The sequence below is a fragment of the Momordica charantia genome (genome assembly GCF_013281855.1).
Source record: "Momordica charantia cultivar OHB3-1 chromosome 6 unlocalized genomic scaffold, Mcharantia_2.0 BLBB01000006.1, whole genome shotgun sequence".
NCBI lineage: Eukaryota > Viridiplantae > Streptophyta > Magnoliopsida > Cucurbitales > Cucurbitaceae > Momordica > Momordica charantia.
Window position 1 is genome coordinate 15943687 of NW_028275164.1, and position 17545 is coordinate 15961231.

The 17545-nt window shown below is 35.9% G+C and overlaps 1 protein-coding gene across 1 annotated transcript; it reads right to left on the minus strand.

Annotated features, from left to right (window-relative positions):
* Positions 1 to 16718: 16718 nt before the first annotated feature.
* Positions 16719 to 17528, minus strand: LOC148210778 (uncharacterized). Its single transcript, XM_088125186.1, has 2 exons — positions 17277 to 17528; positions 16719 to 17069 (listed from the first exon to the last, which is right to left on the minus strand). Exons 1-2 carry the CDS (start codon positions 17526 to 17528, stop codon positions 16719 to 16721), a joined length of 603 nt encoding a protein of 200 aa, XP_087981312.1.
* Between the last annotated feature and the right edge of the window lie 17 nt (positions 17529 to 17545).

The window sequence follows — 17545 nt, forward strand, 5'->3', positions numbered from 1 at the left end:
ACTACTTCCCTAATAACAGCAACCACCACAACGCCCATCACGACACAACCACTAGTATGATTTCAATGCATCACAGATCTCAAAAACACAAAGTTTGACAGCAACCAACCTGATCACAACATAGAGCACACAAAAGCTTCAACAAATAACCCTATGGTCTGCTTCACATGACATACATTTCACATAGCGGTTAAGAAAACTTTTAAGAACACGCCCAACACAATTCATCCAAACATTTAATATCCAACATTCGAAGAAATCATCCAACATCAGTAATCAATAAGCATTGCTAGACATAAATAAACACATCAGACACGCCAAACACCTTATGCAAAATTCAGACAACAACATCTCCACAATAAGTCCATTTTAATGAGCATTCCCTACAACATACATCATTCCACATCAGATCTCACCAGCTCAACAATACAAAATTTCCACTATTATCACCGACGGACATGCAACACTACTCAGGCACATAAACCAACATAAACAAGAGTTACACTGCACAATAACGTATCGAAATCAATATTAAACATCATAAAACAGCACAACGGCAACCAAATAATAAACATCAACGCGCGTACCCCCCCTCGTCTACTTACTTTTCATTACTCGATAGGCCACCAATTCCAATCTTTCAAATGCATCGACAAGCCATTCACACATCTAATCAAAACACAATTATCCAACATGCTCTTCATCATACAAAACAAGAAAATAATCCCGTAGCTTCCAACTAAGCAAACATAAACTAAATAACATAAAACTATCACGTGCATTTTCAATCCCAAGACATGCTTTCAAACATCAAAGCTTAATCACTGCCAACCATACCGAGCAGCAACTTTCAAGGCACATCCAATAATCATGACACAAGATATTTTCCCTAATATGTAAAAGGAAAGGAACAAAAGAAACAACAAGGATGCAACCCAACAATAACAACTAGAAGTCCTCAAATGATTCCCAACAAACTCTAAATACATGAGATATACAAGTATAGCAAAGTTAAGCACGAAACCATCTCAATAACACCTATTAACTTACATATTAATAAATAATAAACACACCGAAAGCACCACACAATTCATACATATTCAATCAACAAACATCCCCCAAGTAAGAACTACTTACAACAAAGTTCTAATGCGCTACCAAGTTCACCGAAGGGTTCCTAAATCCAAAAGCAAACCAAACTTGATTAGAATTCATCTAAAAACATGTAATTTGAATCGAAACAAGGTTTAGGTGAGTTATTACCTACTAACTCACTCTAAGACCTCTTGTGTTAGGAGTGGGTCGATGCCGAGGAGGTCCGAGCTTTCAACTCCAAGTGTGAAGGACTTTGCGCTTGCTGTTTCGATGTCAAAAGTGATGGGTAACGCTGGTTTGGCTTCGATTAAGGGTGGGTCAACGCCGAACCAACGCCGGAGGGGACGAGCAACGAAAAACGAGCTTCGAAAGGGTGTGGGTAAACTTCAAACGGGCCGGAAAGCTACTGCTAGCGTCGGGGAGGGCTGGACGCACCAGATCTGGACTAATCGAGGAGTTGCGTCACCATTTCAACCGTTGAAGAACGCCGGGACGCCATGAACTGAGGCAAACATCGTCGGAACGCCATGACCCGCCGCTGCAGCACCGTCCAGTGCTCGAGCTGCCGCAAAACTGACGCAAAACACCGGAGGGATTCGTGGGTAGCCGCCGAAATTGCCTTGGGCTGGTGTTGGGCATCGGGGTCGCGCGCTGTCGGGTCCGTCGGATCTGGGTCTCGCCGCCGCAGGGTTGCACTGTTGTCACGGGCTGCCGGATCGTGAGCCGCCGTGCAAGGATCTGCGTTGCCGAGAAGGAAGAGCCGTCGGAGAAGAAAGTTTGAAGGGGGGGGGGGGGTTGACGGCTCAACAAGGAGAGGAAGAAGGGGATGATGGTGAGTTAGGGTTTTCTTTTGTTTAAAACCTATAGCCCAATTCCCAAATTTTAAATGAGGCCGAAATAAGTAACACCAAGTTCCAAGCCCAAAATTTCACTTTAGAAATAAGAATAAACCCCACAACAACCCGAAATAAAATAGTTAACTTAAACTCTAAAACCCAAGAATAAGAATTCAAAGAAAAGTAGAATTTAGGAAGGAAAATCCTAAAACTTGTGAATTTAGAATTTAACTAAAAATCTCCTACACAGGTCGAGAACTTAAATTATCTTAATCCAAAGAAATTAAACTTAATTCTAATTTAGCCAAAAATTAGAATTTCAAAGTTAGAAAATCCAAGAATTAAAGTTATCAACTTAGGGAAAAATCCAAAGACACTATTTATCTCTTAAAATAAACGAGTCAGAGAACGCGGGGCGTTACAAGAGATTCGAGAACAATTCATTGATTAGCAATTACTTCGCATTGAAAATGTCCATTGGTATGCTGACATTGCAAATTACTTGGTAAGTCGTATTATTCCTCATGAATTCAGTCGGCAGCAAGTAAAAAAGTTTCTTCATGATGTGAGATATTATAGGTGGGATGAGCCTTTTTTGTATAAACTTGGTCCTGACGGAATCCTTCGCAGGTGTGTAGCGGAGGAATAGCAAAAAGCAATTTTGGGGGCTTGTCATATGTCTCCATATGGAGGGCATTTCGCTGGACAAAAGACCGCAGCGAAGGTATTACAAAGCGGGTTCTTCTGGCCCACTATATTCCGTGATGCACATAGCTTCGCTCAGGTTTGTGATAAGTGTCAGAGGACAGGTAATATTTCTAAACTTAATGAGATGCCTTTGAACCCTATTTTGGAAGTTGAAATTTTTGATGTATGGGGTATTGATTTCATGGGTCCGTTCCCTCCTTCTTGGTAAGAATTATATTTTACTAGCTGTTGATTATGTGTCCAAGTGGATAGAAGCTGTTGCTACCCCTACGAATGATGCTAGGGTAGTTGTTTGATTTTTACAAAAGCATATCTTCACTCGTTTGAAGGGATGAGAATCCCGGAGCGGAAGCGGATCTACGTTGCTGATTTTCGGGATACAAAATCGAATTGGAAATAAGGAAATACAGGGGAAAAATCAAACCTTTGAAGAACGTTTCTTCAGTGAGTTCCCCTCGAACACCACCACCGGATCTTCCTCGCTATCCTCTTGGGGTCTCGGGATCGTGCTCGTGGTAGTACCTTGATTGAAGAGAGAGAGAGATTGAGAGAATTTTGAGAGAGAATTGATGGGTTTTTTTTTCCTTGGTTCTGTTCTGTAACCCCTTCTTCTCTTCTCCAACACCCTTGAAGAAGAAGAGGGATGACGTGGGGTAACTCCCCACGTCACAAAACCTCCCACTCCCCTGCAATTTTGCAGGGGAGTTAATATTAATAATAATATTAATATTAATACTAATATATATATATATATATATAATATATATATAATAATAATTAATATATATATATAATAATTAATATATATATAATTAATTAATCAAATTAATTAATATAATTAATTATTAATCTAATTAATAATTAATAAATATATATATACATAAATAATTAACACTTAATTATTTATTATAAAATTAGAATCATATTCTAAAACATTTCTCTCGTATAACCTATAGTTTTAATGTACATCTTATGCACATTATTTTTAACCTATAGTTTTAATATGAATCTCATTCATATTAATTTTATTTGAATCTCATTCAAATAATATCTCTCATAATATATAGTTTTAATTTACAATTAACAATATATATTATAATGTACAAATATACATATAATCCCTTAAGTAATTTGAACAATTCAAATTCTTCCAAAAATTTGATCCTCGTTTTACCCGTTATGAGCTAGAAAGGGGACCTAATGGACCTATAGATCCGAAGCTCCAACGATGCAAGATTAATCGGTCAAACTCATTGACCGAGTTAATCTAGATTCGTTAACTACGGGTCATTCCATTAAAGACACGCAGTTGCACTCTTCTCACTGCATAATGTTTTCGTGTCCATGGATATACGACCATTAATGACGGGTCAATCCTTCACGAGTGTTCGTAACTCAAGTTGGGTCAAATTACCGTTTTACCCCTAAGTTACATCTTACTCCTTAAACACTACTGCTCCTCTAATGAACAACCCGGTTATGGTCCAACCAATAACCGGAAGTCCCTCTCGGCCAATGAGAGGGTGGGGCCCCTTGTTCAAGTCCCGGAGTCAGGATTTAAGGGAACACTCACCTACTCCCCTAAAGTCGGGGAGGAGTGAATTCCATCTTGTGAAGTTATGTTCCCAGCTCCCCACTCGGTCTCGTCCCCAAAATGGTAGGAATGTTGAGTCGGCGACTCGGGCCACTCTCACCCATACAGATCAAAGGATGAGCCCTCACGGGCAGGAGTGCATAACTCACTTAGGATTGAGAATGAGTTGCCTGGTCATCTTAAGAAATAGCAATCTATTAGTTAACGGTGTTACATCTAAAGATTGCCTATTTCGCGGTCTGGTCTTATACAAACTCATTGTATAGGATACCCCCACTCGCATGTATCCACACGAACGACCTGGATCAAGTCGTCTGTAACCTTTACAGAGTGGGCCGTAGCCATAGTGTTGCCAGGGTAAGGTACTCAGCCTTATCCATATACTATAGACCCTTTAGGTTATTAACGAGACACTATCTATTCATATATCAGGGGTATATCAAATATATACCCCGTATATCAACTATATACCCAGTATATATACTGTCCCGATTACATCATAAATAACCTTGGATGTTTAGTTTATTGGATTTTGGACAATGCAAAGCTATGATTCAACAACAAAATTTATTGAATAAAACTTTATTAAATAGATATTTGTTTTTACAAAATACAAACTACGAGTTTAAGGCAACACACCCAACAGTTATGGAACCCCTCGATGTTTGATAAGTGATGAGGGGACTCATTTTTTGAATAGAGCGGTAAGAAGTTTGTTGTCTAAGTATAATGTCCGTCACAGGATAGCCACAGCTTGTCATCCCCAATCCAATGGGTTAGCTGAGGTGTCTTAATAGAGAAAGCAAATCTATTTTGGAAAAAAACTGTCAATTTAAATAGAAAAGATTGGTCTTTAAAACTGGACGATTCTCTATGGGCATATAGGACAGCATACAAGACTCCTCTCGGCATGTCCCCATATAGGTTGATTTTTTGTAAAGCTTGTCATTTACCGTTAGAGTTAGAATATAAAGCTTTTTAGGCGACAAAAAGACTAAACTTTGATTTATTTTCTGCAGGAGAATCAAGGAAGCTTCAACTGATGGAACTTGAGGAGCACAGGAATTTTTCTTACGAAAATGCAAAGATTTTTAAAGAAAAAACTAAGCAATGGCATGATAAGAGGCTTAGGCCTAAATCTTTTCAAGTAGGAGACTTAGTTTTACTTTTCAACTCTCATTTAAAATTATTTTCGGGAAAACTAAAGTCCAGGTGGTCTAGACCATTTAAAATTTCAAAAATTTTCCCTCACGGTGCCATTGAACTCGAAGATTTTAAAGTAACATTTTTAAAGTTAATGACCAACGTGTTAAAAAATATTTTGGAGAAGAAATAGATAGAGGGAAGGCTTCTATCCAACTTTCAGGAAGTTAAGAGTTTGAAAAAAAAATAAAAAAATTCCCTTCCTTGTTTAATTGAAAATTTCTTTTGAAGGGTTTTGTGTAAATTAGTTAGGAATAGTTTTACTTATTTTCTTTTCAAATTTCACTTATTTTTAATTGTAGTTAGGTTGTTTAGGCTGAGATTAAGGTGTTGAAAAATTACTTGGGCGAAATTTTAGAAAATTCAGAATTTTTTTTAGGCAAGGCGCCTGGCGCCTCGGCCCGATCCAAAAGTTCGAAAAATTCTTATTTTAATTTTGGGAGTTAGTTTTGACTTGAAATAAAGGGGGTGCAATAATTTTTTTCGTTCTTAATCGAATTGGGAGTTTAAAAAAAAAAAGACAAAATTAATAACACACATGTTTTTTTTTTTTTTTGGAAGGCTTTGATATAATATAGTGGGCTTTTGAGTTTTTTTATGAGCTGCCTTTTCCAATTGGGTTTTTGATATAATTAATATTAAACCCTATTTTTATTCAAGAATAAAAAGAAAGGGACACTTCATCTTTTTAGTCTCTCCTTCTTCACGAAAAAAGTAGCCACAATTCCTCTCTCTTCTTGCGCTTTACGGCTGAAACGGAAAAACAAAATTTCTCCATCTTTTCCATTTGTTTTTTTTATCATCCATGGCTTCTTCTTCTCAAAGTACTACGTTCCCCTCTTCAACTACCACAATACCCATAAGTTCTCATCCTTCAAACTCCTAAGATTTGAATGTTCACGCTTCCAATATCCACATTTTTCGACCAGCAGCAGCAAATGGAGGTTTCCGGTCATTTATCGCTAATCCGACAGTGCCACAAGCCACGATACACAACGAATATGATGGGTCATTGGTCCGGGCTCAAAACCGACCTACTTTTGGAGCGTTTCAGCAGCGTTTTGACCCTCTTCCGGCCAGTTTTCAGCAGCAATTCGGGAATAATTTTTCTGATATGTATCCTTTGTTCCCTCCTACTTTTTCCGCATATAGTTCGCAGTCGTCCAATTACCCAACTTTCCCGATAGGTATTCCGCCTATTTACCCTCAAAATCAATTTTTTACCCCTCAAAACCATGCTGTCCAGCCACTACAATCACTCGACTTAGGCCATAATTTGTTTAATTGTGCCCAAGTTACCAGTTAAAGGATGTCATAAGCATTGAGGCGTGGCCGTTTGATCCATGAGACCAGGGAAGTCTTATTCTTGTTCTTATGCTTGTTATATTATTTTTGAATTTAGTTGCATGTTTAGGTTTTTTGCAGAATATTATTGTGAGCTTTTCTGGTTGTTTCTGAGTTTCGTTATGAAAATATGACCATTTAGTTTCTTTTTGTTTCGATCATGATCTCGTTCTTAGCCTTAGTGAAGTATATTTCTTAAACAAAGCATGCTGCAAATTTAATCTCATTTAGCATATTGGTGTGTCTTTTCTTATTTTTCATGTCGATGATGACGCGCTGCTGCTGCTGGTTCGAGGAGACGCCGCCGCTACAGTTGCCGCCGTGAGGTGTGGTCGCCGGAGAAGAAACTCCACGAGGGGGGGGGTGACGGCGGCTAGGGCAGGAAGGAAGAAGAAGATGGAAAAAAACCCTATGTGTTTTCTTTTCCTTTGTTTTAAAACCAAACCAAAAGGCCCAACATGACCAAGCCCAAGAGAAAAGAAGTTCACCCCAACTTAAGACAAAGCCAACCACACGGAGCCCGATATATATATAAATTTAATTAAAGTTTAATTTAAAAATAAATAAAAATCTCCTAATTCGAGACTCACGAACCTGAGGGACTCGGGGCGTTACAGTTTTTCTCCTCTTTTATCACTTAAAGTTGTTTCCATAAGTTGAAACTTGATTTGGCCAATTAATGTTTTAACCAAGCATCAATACTGAAAAGGTTGATACGTTTTCACAACTTCACTGATTTAACTTTAGAGAGGAATACTTTAGACATAAATATTTCGCTCGGGTAGCCTAGACATAGGACCTCAACCTAAGGTTACGGTTGGTTTTTACTAAATTAAGTTCTTTTTTCTAATAGACATATTAGGAATGGACTTAAACCTTCAAAATCACTTAGACATAAGAAGATGGCGAAGTAAAACCGAAGAAAATTTATGAGAGGCGCCTGGCGCCTAGTTGGAAAAAGTTTGTGTATTTTTAGCTAATTTGAAGTAACTGGGCTGGGTTTATTGCATTGAGTTTTTAAATATCAAAACCAACGTTATCCTTATTTGTCACCCCGAATTCAATTACAAAGTCACCGATCATTAACATTTCCTATAAAAAAACTTCATTTGTCCCTGAGGATCGATACTCGAAATACTCGTTCCGTTTCTACTACTTGTAACGGGTGTACACTTGCGCTCTCATTTATTTTGAATCCAAAATACCCAAACAACGTGCTCACTGAATCGCTTCCCTATAAGTCCGAGCTGGTTGAATGGCAAAAGAATGAACCAAGTCGGGATTATTTATAGCCGATGTAAAAGTCATTCTGGCTGCGTCATCTAAGTAGTCGGGAACCTTAATTTTCTCTACCATAAATCTCCCAACGAAATCACGCAACGACTCATCCTCTGATTGATAAATGGTGAGGATATGGGTATCAGGCATTTTCCTGACGTGCTGCGCAGAGAACTAGCTTATGAAGACCTTCCTCAATTGCTTCCAGGACCCAACGGTCTTGGGTTTCAATTGTCTATACCAGGACCGGGCTTGGCCCTTCAAAGTGACAGAAAAAGCTATGCACTTTATTTCGTCCCTTGCCGCACTTAGTTCCATCAAACCATCGTACAGTTCGATGTGGTCGATTGGAGTTGACCCGTTATATAGCTTCATGTCTGGTTTTTTAATTTTCGGTGGCAGAGGATATGCCATTATGGGGGCGGTGAATGGGGAATCCTCCCGTTCGGCTAGTTCTACCCAATGGGCGTCATCCGTCTTGCAACTTTGCTTTAAGCTTCGAAATCATTCTGAAGCTTGCTGATTACTTCTTTCAGAGAATCTTGAATTTTTGGTACATCTATTGTGGCCTGATATGCCGACGTAGTTGCGGTCGCTACGGTATGCGGCTGTTGGACCGTGTTCGAATTGACTTCTCCCGTCGCTGGCGTAGACCCCAAGTTTGGTGTAACTAGGGTTTGCTGCCCAACTTACTAAGGCACATTACGTTCTCCCAACGTTTGGTGAAGGTATGAAGCTTCTGTCGTAACATGTACCCACATACCCTCTCTCGGATCGACTGTTGCGGTTCGCCTCGGCCCTAAATTCAGGCGCTTGTGGATACACACGCGCAGGGGAACGTTTTCTTCCCCTGATACCGCTGGTGCTTTCCCATAAGCTGATCCCTTGGAATAGGGGATTCGGCAGTGTGTTCTTGTACGTCCACCTCCCGGACCCTAACTGATGGTCCTGACGCATGCATGTCTCCCACTAGTGCTTCGGGAATTTGGCTACGACGTAAGGTGGCGATCAAATTTGCTATTTCCGCTCTCAGTTAGGCAACTCCCCCAACTCTGACCAGACTTCGTTAAGCTCTGCACGCAATCCTATTAACTCTTGGCCCTTTTGTCGAGTCGTACTCGAGGAGCTTGGTCGTGCAGTGCTCCTTCTTCCTCCACCACCTCGCATCAACGGTGGTCTTCCTCGTCCGCGGGTTGAAGTACGCACTGTATTCTGACTGCAACTACTGGTGAATGATCGTTGAGACATTCCCACGTCCGCCATCACTCTACCGGTTGGCTACAAAGTTTAAAAAGAACTTACGTTCCCATAAACGACACTAATTGTTCTTACCGAAAAATCGATAATCACAACAGATCCTCGAGAACACTCTTGGATTTGAACCTATTAAAACAAATTACTCCGACGATCAAGTTAGTCTTTGTGCCAAGTAAATAATAGAAAAGTGTATCAGTTAGTTTTTGCATACCTCTTCTCTATTTGTCTCATGGTATTTATAGATGAAGAAAGGAAAATGACCGTTGAGGAGTTTGACTCCTAATTTGAATTAAAGGATTCCCACTCCGTAAAAATAGGAAACCTGCGTGTTGAGTGGGGGAGCGGTTAGACTGTCGCGACGCAAATAGTGGGGTAAACCGTTCGACTTGACGTCCAACTCGGTTGAGTGTTCAACTCAGTTATGATCCGACCTCGTGCTCGGACAACTTCCCCTCTGATATTCTCCCCAGTAATTAAATTGATGGAATGACGTGTCTTCGAGATTCGAGGGTTAAACAAATTTAAAATTTATAACTCTGCTTAAACTTTTAAAACAAAAATAATAAGAATATTAATTATGAAACAATTTATAAAGATTTATAGAAGAGATGGACACCTTTATTTCAAAATAGTATCTATATTGTCCACACTTTATTGATATTTGAGATCATACCTAGGATTCAATTACGTCTAATTATAACACTACTTTATCATTTATATGTATCGAAATATTCAATTTGATTGGTCATTGTACAATATGACCTTTTAAGCATAAACAAAAGAAAGAGGAACAAATACTCTCATTTTATCTTTTTAAAATCTCATCTTTTTAGAATAAAAATATTTTCTTCAAATACTCTCACTTTATCTCCTCCTTTTTTAAAATAGCATAAAACTTTTTTTTTAAATTAAAAAATAAAACAAAGTTGACACAAAGTAAACCTAATTAAAAAAGTTTTCCTTTTAAATAAAAACTAACTTTTAAACTTTGAATTGAAATTTTAAAAAATCCAAAAATTTGTTAAACAAGATTTATTTTATAAAACTCGTATTTTTTTCAACTTATTTTAACCAAAATTTTAAAGCAAAATATTTTATTTAAATGAAATTAATTTATATTTATTTCATTAAAAAAGCTCTTTTTATTTTATTTTAAAATAAATTTGAGTGTGAAGTAATTTATATTATTTTCTAAAACTTATTTTAAAAATGTTTATTTTCTTTGAAATGAAAATTTTAGTTTCTTTTGTTTAAAAAGAAACTTTTTTTTGTTATTATTAAAAGAGGGGGTACATAGATTCTTTTGTCAAAAGTAACAGGAGCTCGTGAATGTCAAAATGGGTCGTCGGACTCTTTGCCATCATCGGAATATTGTCAGATCTATTCGCCGACGATGGTTGTTGGAGGGCGTCAGGGTCGTGCTCGTCGTGCCGTTCGCGTTCGCCAGAGTGGTTGAGGGAGATTGATAAAAACTACGGTGGTGATAATAAAATACAAGAGGTAAAAGAAGAGGGAGACGTGGGATTTGAGAGAGGATGAGAGAATAATAAAACAAAAAAAATGTTTGGGCTTTGGGTAGTGAAGAAGAGGGAAAGAGATTGAATTTTTCTTTTTTACTCTCACTCCTCTACAATACCCTCTATGCTCTCTGTATGTGTGCACTGTGTGCCCTTTCCTGCATGTGCTCCATCTCTTAAATATGAAAAAAATAAATAACTGTTGAAGAGTCAAAAAGAAGAGAAACAAAGGAGGGAGGAGAAGAAGGGAGGAAGGACACCCGTTGTTTAGTGGGTTTTGACGAGGGAAAAGAGGAAACAAAATCTATTTTAATTTTAAAAACAAATCTTTTTATTTAAAATAAAATAAATTATTTTAAAACAAAATCTATTTTTTAAATTTAATTAAAATTTTACCTTAAAATTAATGATAAAGTAAACTTATGTTACTTTTTAATTAAAATAAAACTTAATAAAGTAAAATACAATAATAAAAAAAAAATAAAAATAAACCGGACCAAATACGATGTTTACACACCTCCTAATAAATTCTTTCCATAGTTTTTCTTACACTAACCCTGGTCCATCGCTTTAGACAGAAGTTGCAAATGTACTTTTTCTTAATTTTGGTTCTAAAATATTTGTTGTCAATCAAAGCTTTCTAAATTATTATTTAGAAATCAAAATTCTGTCTAAGAGATCTTTGAATTTTATTCATTTTATTATATAAGTGATGCAAGTAGTCTGCAAAATGCATTAGATTTTAGTGTCTTTTAATAGATCAAATAGACGACTCTCATAAGTTTTAGGTTTTATGCAAATTTTCCATTCCAAATTTCTTGTATTCGAGAGAGACGACATCCTACGTGTTTTATAAAAAAAAATAATAATAACAATAAGTTCCATATACTACATCTCTTAATTTTTCAAGCATTATTAATTTGGTAGATGGTATATTTATGGGATAAGTTAAAAATAAAAAAAAGGTTCATAAAACAAATTACAAATTTAGTTGAGTTTATTTGGAGAAATTAAGAACTATTTTTTTTATAGGGAAAAACTTACTTAACAGAATAATTCTAAGTACAGGCACTTAAATCATTGCAAAAATTTTAATTACAGTTACAAATTAAATGAATTTTAATATATGAGAGTAACGAACATATCTCCAACTATGAGGTTGTGAGTTCGATCCCCACCCCATATGTTGTACTAAAAAAAATTAATATATGAGATAAAAAGAACCCAAAATTGAAGACCAAATTTAGTAAATTCGACTTTAAAATCTTTCATTTCTAAGATATGTACAATATTCTAATAAAAATTTTGCTTAATGTTATGATCTTTTAACGTTTAAAGTTACAGAAAGTCATTTATATTTAATCCCAAAACAGAAGATTTATATTAAAATCTCACTATAGCTTTTGGGTTCACCTCCGTGTGTGTATGTATATACCTAATTATTATTTTGAATATAATTCTTATATTTGAAATAATATACGATGGATTCCTCATTGATAATTCATTTATTTTAAATTTTAAATGGTATAAAATTTGAATTTTCTTATATATAAAAATTCGCTATTTTCCATTTTTGGGATATATAAAATTTGGATTGAGTTGGTAATTATTTTTATATTTCCACTACGATTTCGATTTGGCTGTTCTCTTTTTTTTTTCTTTTTTGAGATATATTAAATTTGAAGTTAGAGTTGTTTGTTATCTTTTACGATTTTAGTATGATTTGGACTTGGTTATATTTTTTTTTTTTTAAAAAAAACACACCAAATTTGAATTGAGTTGATAATTATCTTTGTTCACATGAAATTTTCGGAGAAATTATATTTCGTGGTGTTGAACTTTTATATTTGTAGTATGTGTTGTGTTTTATATTTATCCTCTGATTCTTTCTCTCAAACTTGATGTGAATATTGAGATGCTTGTTCTTGAATTTGGATCGAAGTTATATGTTCTTTGAAAGTTTTCAAGTCTTCAGGTATTCAAAGTCTTCAAGTTGGTATTCGAATCTTCAACACCCCCAATGAATGAGATCCCCTCTATTTATAGAGGTTTCCATAGGCTTTGGTGGGCCATTGGGCTTCGATAATTTTGGGCCAAGCCCAATTGTTTAAATGGATTTATTTAAATTTAAATATTAATCCACTTTAATTCATGGTAAATTGGGTTTTGGGCCAAGTTTGTGAACCAAATCGATTCACAGCCCAATACTCATATGACCCAAGTACATATTTTAATTGTCAAATTATGTTTAATGTTAATTTAGGGTTAATATATAATTAATCTCTAAATAAAATAGATAATGATGTGACCATTTATGATTGGTCCAAAATTTATATTTCTACAAATGCCCCCTTTTCGAAATTTATGCCAAATATAATTGTGGCTGAATTTCGAAAATATTGTGCAATAAAAAACATGAATTTAAGTCATAATTTTGAAAAAAAAATATTAATCATGGACCAAGATATCGTTGTAAGTCCAATTAACAATAAATTTGCACAATTTAAAATGAGACATCTGAAATTTATCCATTGAAATTTAAATTATCTTCAGAAGTTTTTTTTTAACTTTGAATTTAATTTAAAAGTCAAAATACAATTCAAATTCGAATTTGGGATGAATTCGAATTTGAAAATTTGGAATTTATCCAACTTTAAATTGAACGCTGGATTTATAGTTCAAATTTGAATTTTTGGAATTTATCCAACGTAACTTAAAAGTTGGAAATATAATTCAAACTCAAATTTGAAATGAATTTGAAAAGTTGGAATTTATCCAACTTTAAATTGAATGTTGGATTATGGTTCAAATTTGAATTTTTGATCACATTTGAAAAATATGAAATTTATCCAAGGTAATTAAAAGTTTGAATATAGTTCAAATTCAAATTTGAGACGAATTTGAAAATTTGGATTTAAATTTAATATCCAATCAAATTTAGAATTTGAATGAAGAATCATATTTGGGGCTGATTTGAGCTAAAATCTCATCAGATTTCGATTTGATTTGAGTCAAATTTAAGAATCCAATCAAAATTCAACCATAATTTGAAAAAGAAAATCATATTTGAGCTGGGATTTGATTTGGGTCAAATATAATTTAAGAATCAAATCAGATTTCCAATCATAATTTGAAAAAGAATCCTATTCGAATTGGGATTTGGATTATTCTTCTGGTTTGAACCCCAAATCTTTGCCTATAAATTGAGCCTGTATTTGTAGAAGCACAACAGAAGTCAAGAAAAGGTTGGCTTCAAAATTCTTTCCCTTTTTTTTCTCTTAAATTCTTGGCTTCTAGTATTCACGTTCTTCGTTGAGGTTACCATCCTGTGTTCGTTCATCTTATTTCGATCGACAAAGAGTAAGAAATTTATCCTTATTATTTCTGTGAATTTTTTAATCCTTATTAAACACTTGCCAAAAGGATTTATCTTTTTTTAGAGCTCAAGAATTTTTTTTAAGTTTTTAAAACCCTTTATTTATTATATTAAAACTCAGGGAGGATTTTCAAAACTACTCTCTTTTTAATAAACAACACCTCTCTACCGCAAAGGAGGAAAGATTTTCAAAATAATTTAAAAATCTTTTCTATTATATTTTTTTTCAACACCTCCCTGCCGCATGGCAGGGAGGGTTTTCAAATTTTTTTTAATTCTTTTTAATTTTTTTTTAAATTCTTTTTAAATTAAAATTTTTTTTAAATGGTAGGGAGGATTGATATCCTTTTTATTTTTTCTATTTTCTATTTTTTCTAACTTTTCAATTCTTTATTTATTTATTTTTAATCAAAAATTCATTTTTTTTAATTGAAACTTTTTTATCAAACTTCCTTTACAATTGAAAGTCTCTCTCCGAATTTTTTTATTTTTTTATTTTTTCTTGTGAAACTTGAACATGCCCATATTATTTGATTGCAAATATGATGCCCCCATTTGATGAAGTTGCTGTATATAAATACCAACACTTAAATTTTGTGATAGATTCTATAGACCAGTCCAAAATTTAGTAGTTGAGTCCTGCAATCATTATAATGGTGTCACTCCTGCTTTAGCCGACCACTTATTTATTTGTGATCTTTGTATCCTAACGGCGGTGGTCAACTTCATTTATCTTTCGGTGATGTCATTGCTGGGCAGGCCAATCATAAATTATAAACCTTATAATTTGCCTATACCAGCAGTAGTCACGCCCTATACTAGCAATGCTGACGTCCATCTGCCTTAGCGTGACATCTTTGATGAGTAGGTTAACATCTTTTCAATCGGTTAAAGTGTTCCTATACCAGCAGTAGTCACACCCCCTATACTAGCAATGCTGACGTCCATCTGCCTTAGCGTGACATCTTTGTTAGGTAGGTTAACACATTTTCGATTGGTTAAGGTGTTCCTATACCAGCAGTAGTCACACCCTATACTAGCAATGCTGACGTCCATCTGCCTTATCGTGACATCTTTGCTGAGTAGGTTAGCACTTTTTCTATCGGTTAAAGTGTTCCTATGCCAGCAGTAGTCACGTCCCCTATACTAGCAATGCTGACGTCCATCTGCCTTAGTGTGACATCTTTGTTGAGTAGGTTAACACATTTTCGATTGGTTAAGGTGTTCCTATACCAGCAGTAGTCACGCCCTATACTAGCAATGCTGACGTCCATTTGTCTTAGCGTGACATCTTTGCTGAGTAGGTTAACACCTTTTCGATCGGTTAAGGTGTTCTCATACCAGCAGTCATTGTTATCTATCTCAAAGTGACATATTTTCTGGGTAGGTTAACACCTTTTTGATTTGTTGAGGTGTTCCTATACCAACGATAGTCATTGTTATCTAACTTTCAGTGACATATTTGCTGAGTAGGTTAACACCTTTTTGATCAGTTAAGGTATTCCTATACCAGCAACGTCACCTTTATCTGCCCGACAATGACTACTTTGCTGAGTAGGTTAACATCTTTTCGATTGGTTAAGGTGTCCCTATACCAGCAGGGGTAATTTTTGTCTGTCTTTCTTATGGCCACCTTCCAACATCTTCGCCAACCATCACGTGGCTGCAACTTCTTCACCATCTATCAAACTTGTAATATATTTGTCAATGGTCAAGCAGCTGAAAATGCTTCGCGAACGATCAAGTGACTGTAAATTCCTCGTCAACGATCAAGCGGCTACAATATATTCGCCAACGATCGAGCGACTGCAAATTCTTTGCAAACGATCAAATGACTGCACCTTTTTCGTTAATGATCAATTGGCTGCAATTTTTCTTAACCAATGATCAAGTGGTTGCAATATCTTCGCCAACTATCAAGTTTGCAATATATTCGCCAATGATCAAGCAGCTGCAACTTCTTCGCCAACGATAATCATGTGCAGATCCAATGTTGAGGATGACACCTATCATCAGGAACAAAACCAAATTTTATGGTTTATGCCCCCAACGATCATCCTCCACTTTGCTGCAGAGCTAGCCTTTAATAGGGTTGAGCATTGTATCCTCACTCTTGGCAAGGTTGTACATATGCGTCTTTCAGCGTCATTGTGGCCTTGCTTTTTTTTAACTTGGACTGAACTTAAAGTTTTCTTTAAGCTGCCTACGTACCCTTCAATAAAAAAAGGATCAAGTCATAACGTAGTTCAAGATACAAGATTTTTTTTTTGGGGCCGCTCACCTTTTATGCGGGCCAGGAGTATCATATAGTTTAGACTCTTACGATGAAGAGTGTTTACATTTCACGCATAAAATCTTTTAAGAAATTTGCCGTTAATTGGACCAATTCTCAATCCATCTTTATCAATGATCTTATATGCTCAATTTGTGTAAACTTCTTTGATGATGTAGGGTCCGTCCCATTTAGGTGTGAACTTATTCCCTGTGTGACGCGTCGTGATGATAGGTCTTCAAACAGCAAACACCATATCACCAACCTGAAATGACCGAGGCCGAACATTTTTATTGAAGGCTTTGGTCATTCGAGCTTGATAGCATTCCAATTTTTGTTGCGCATCAATTCTCTTTTCTTCAAGTGCTTCTAACTCTTGAAGGCGTAATTTTGCATTATCTTCAGTGGTTAAACCTTCTAGCACTGTCATTCGTAGTGATGGAATTTCTCGCTCCAATGGAAGGATAGCTTCTACACCATAAACTAAAGAGTAAGGCGTAGCTCCTGTAGGAGTACGATGAGTAGTTCGATAAGCCCATAACACTTCACCGATCTTCTCTTGCCAGTCTCTTTTTGTCTTGGAGACCACCTTCTTCAATAAGTTGCATAACGTCTTACTCAATGCTTATGTCAACCCATTCGCTGCAGCATTATACATGGATGATTTATATTGCTTGAAGCTAAACTTTTCGCATAGTTTGTCCATCAGACTATTGGAGAATTGTCTGCCATTGTCAATGACAATTTGTTGAGTTATTCTGTACCGAAAACTTATATGAGTTCGGACGAAATTTACAATGTTCTCTTTCTTTGCCTCTTTTAGTGCAATCGCTTTAGCCCACCTTGAAAAATAATCAGTCCCTACGAGTATGTAGGGATGTCCAGCTGAAGATTTGGGCGTTATAGGACCGACAAGGTCAAGTCCCCAAGATTTAAATGGCCACGAAGCTACAGCGGGGTGTAGAGGCTCTGGTGGCTGATGTATGAAATTAGTGTGAATCTGACAAGCTTCACACTTCTTCGCATATTCCATATAATTTTGAACCATTGTGGGCCAATAATAAC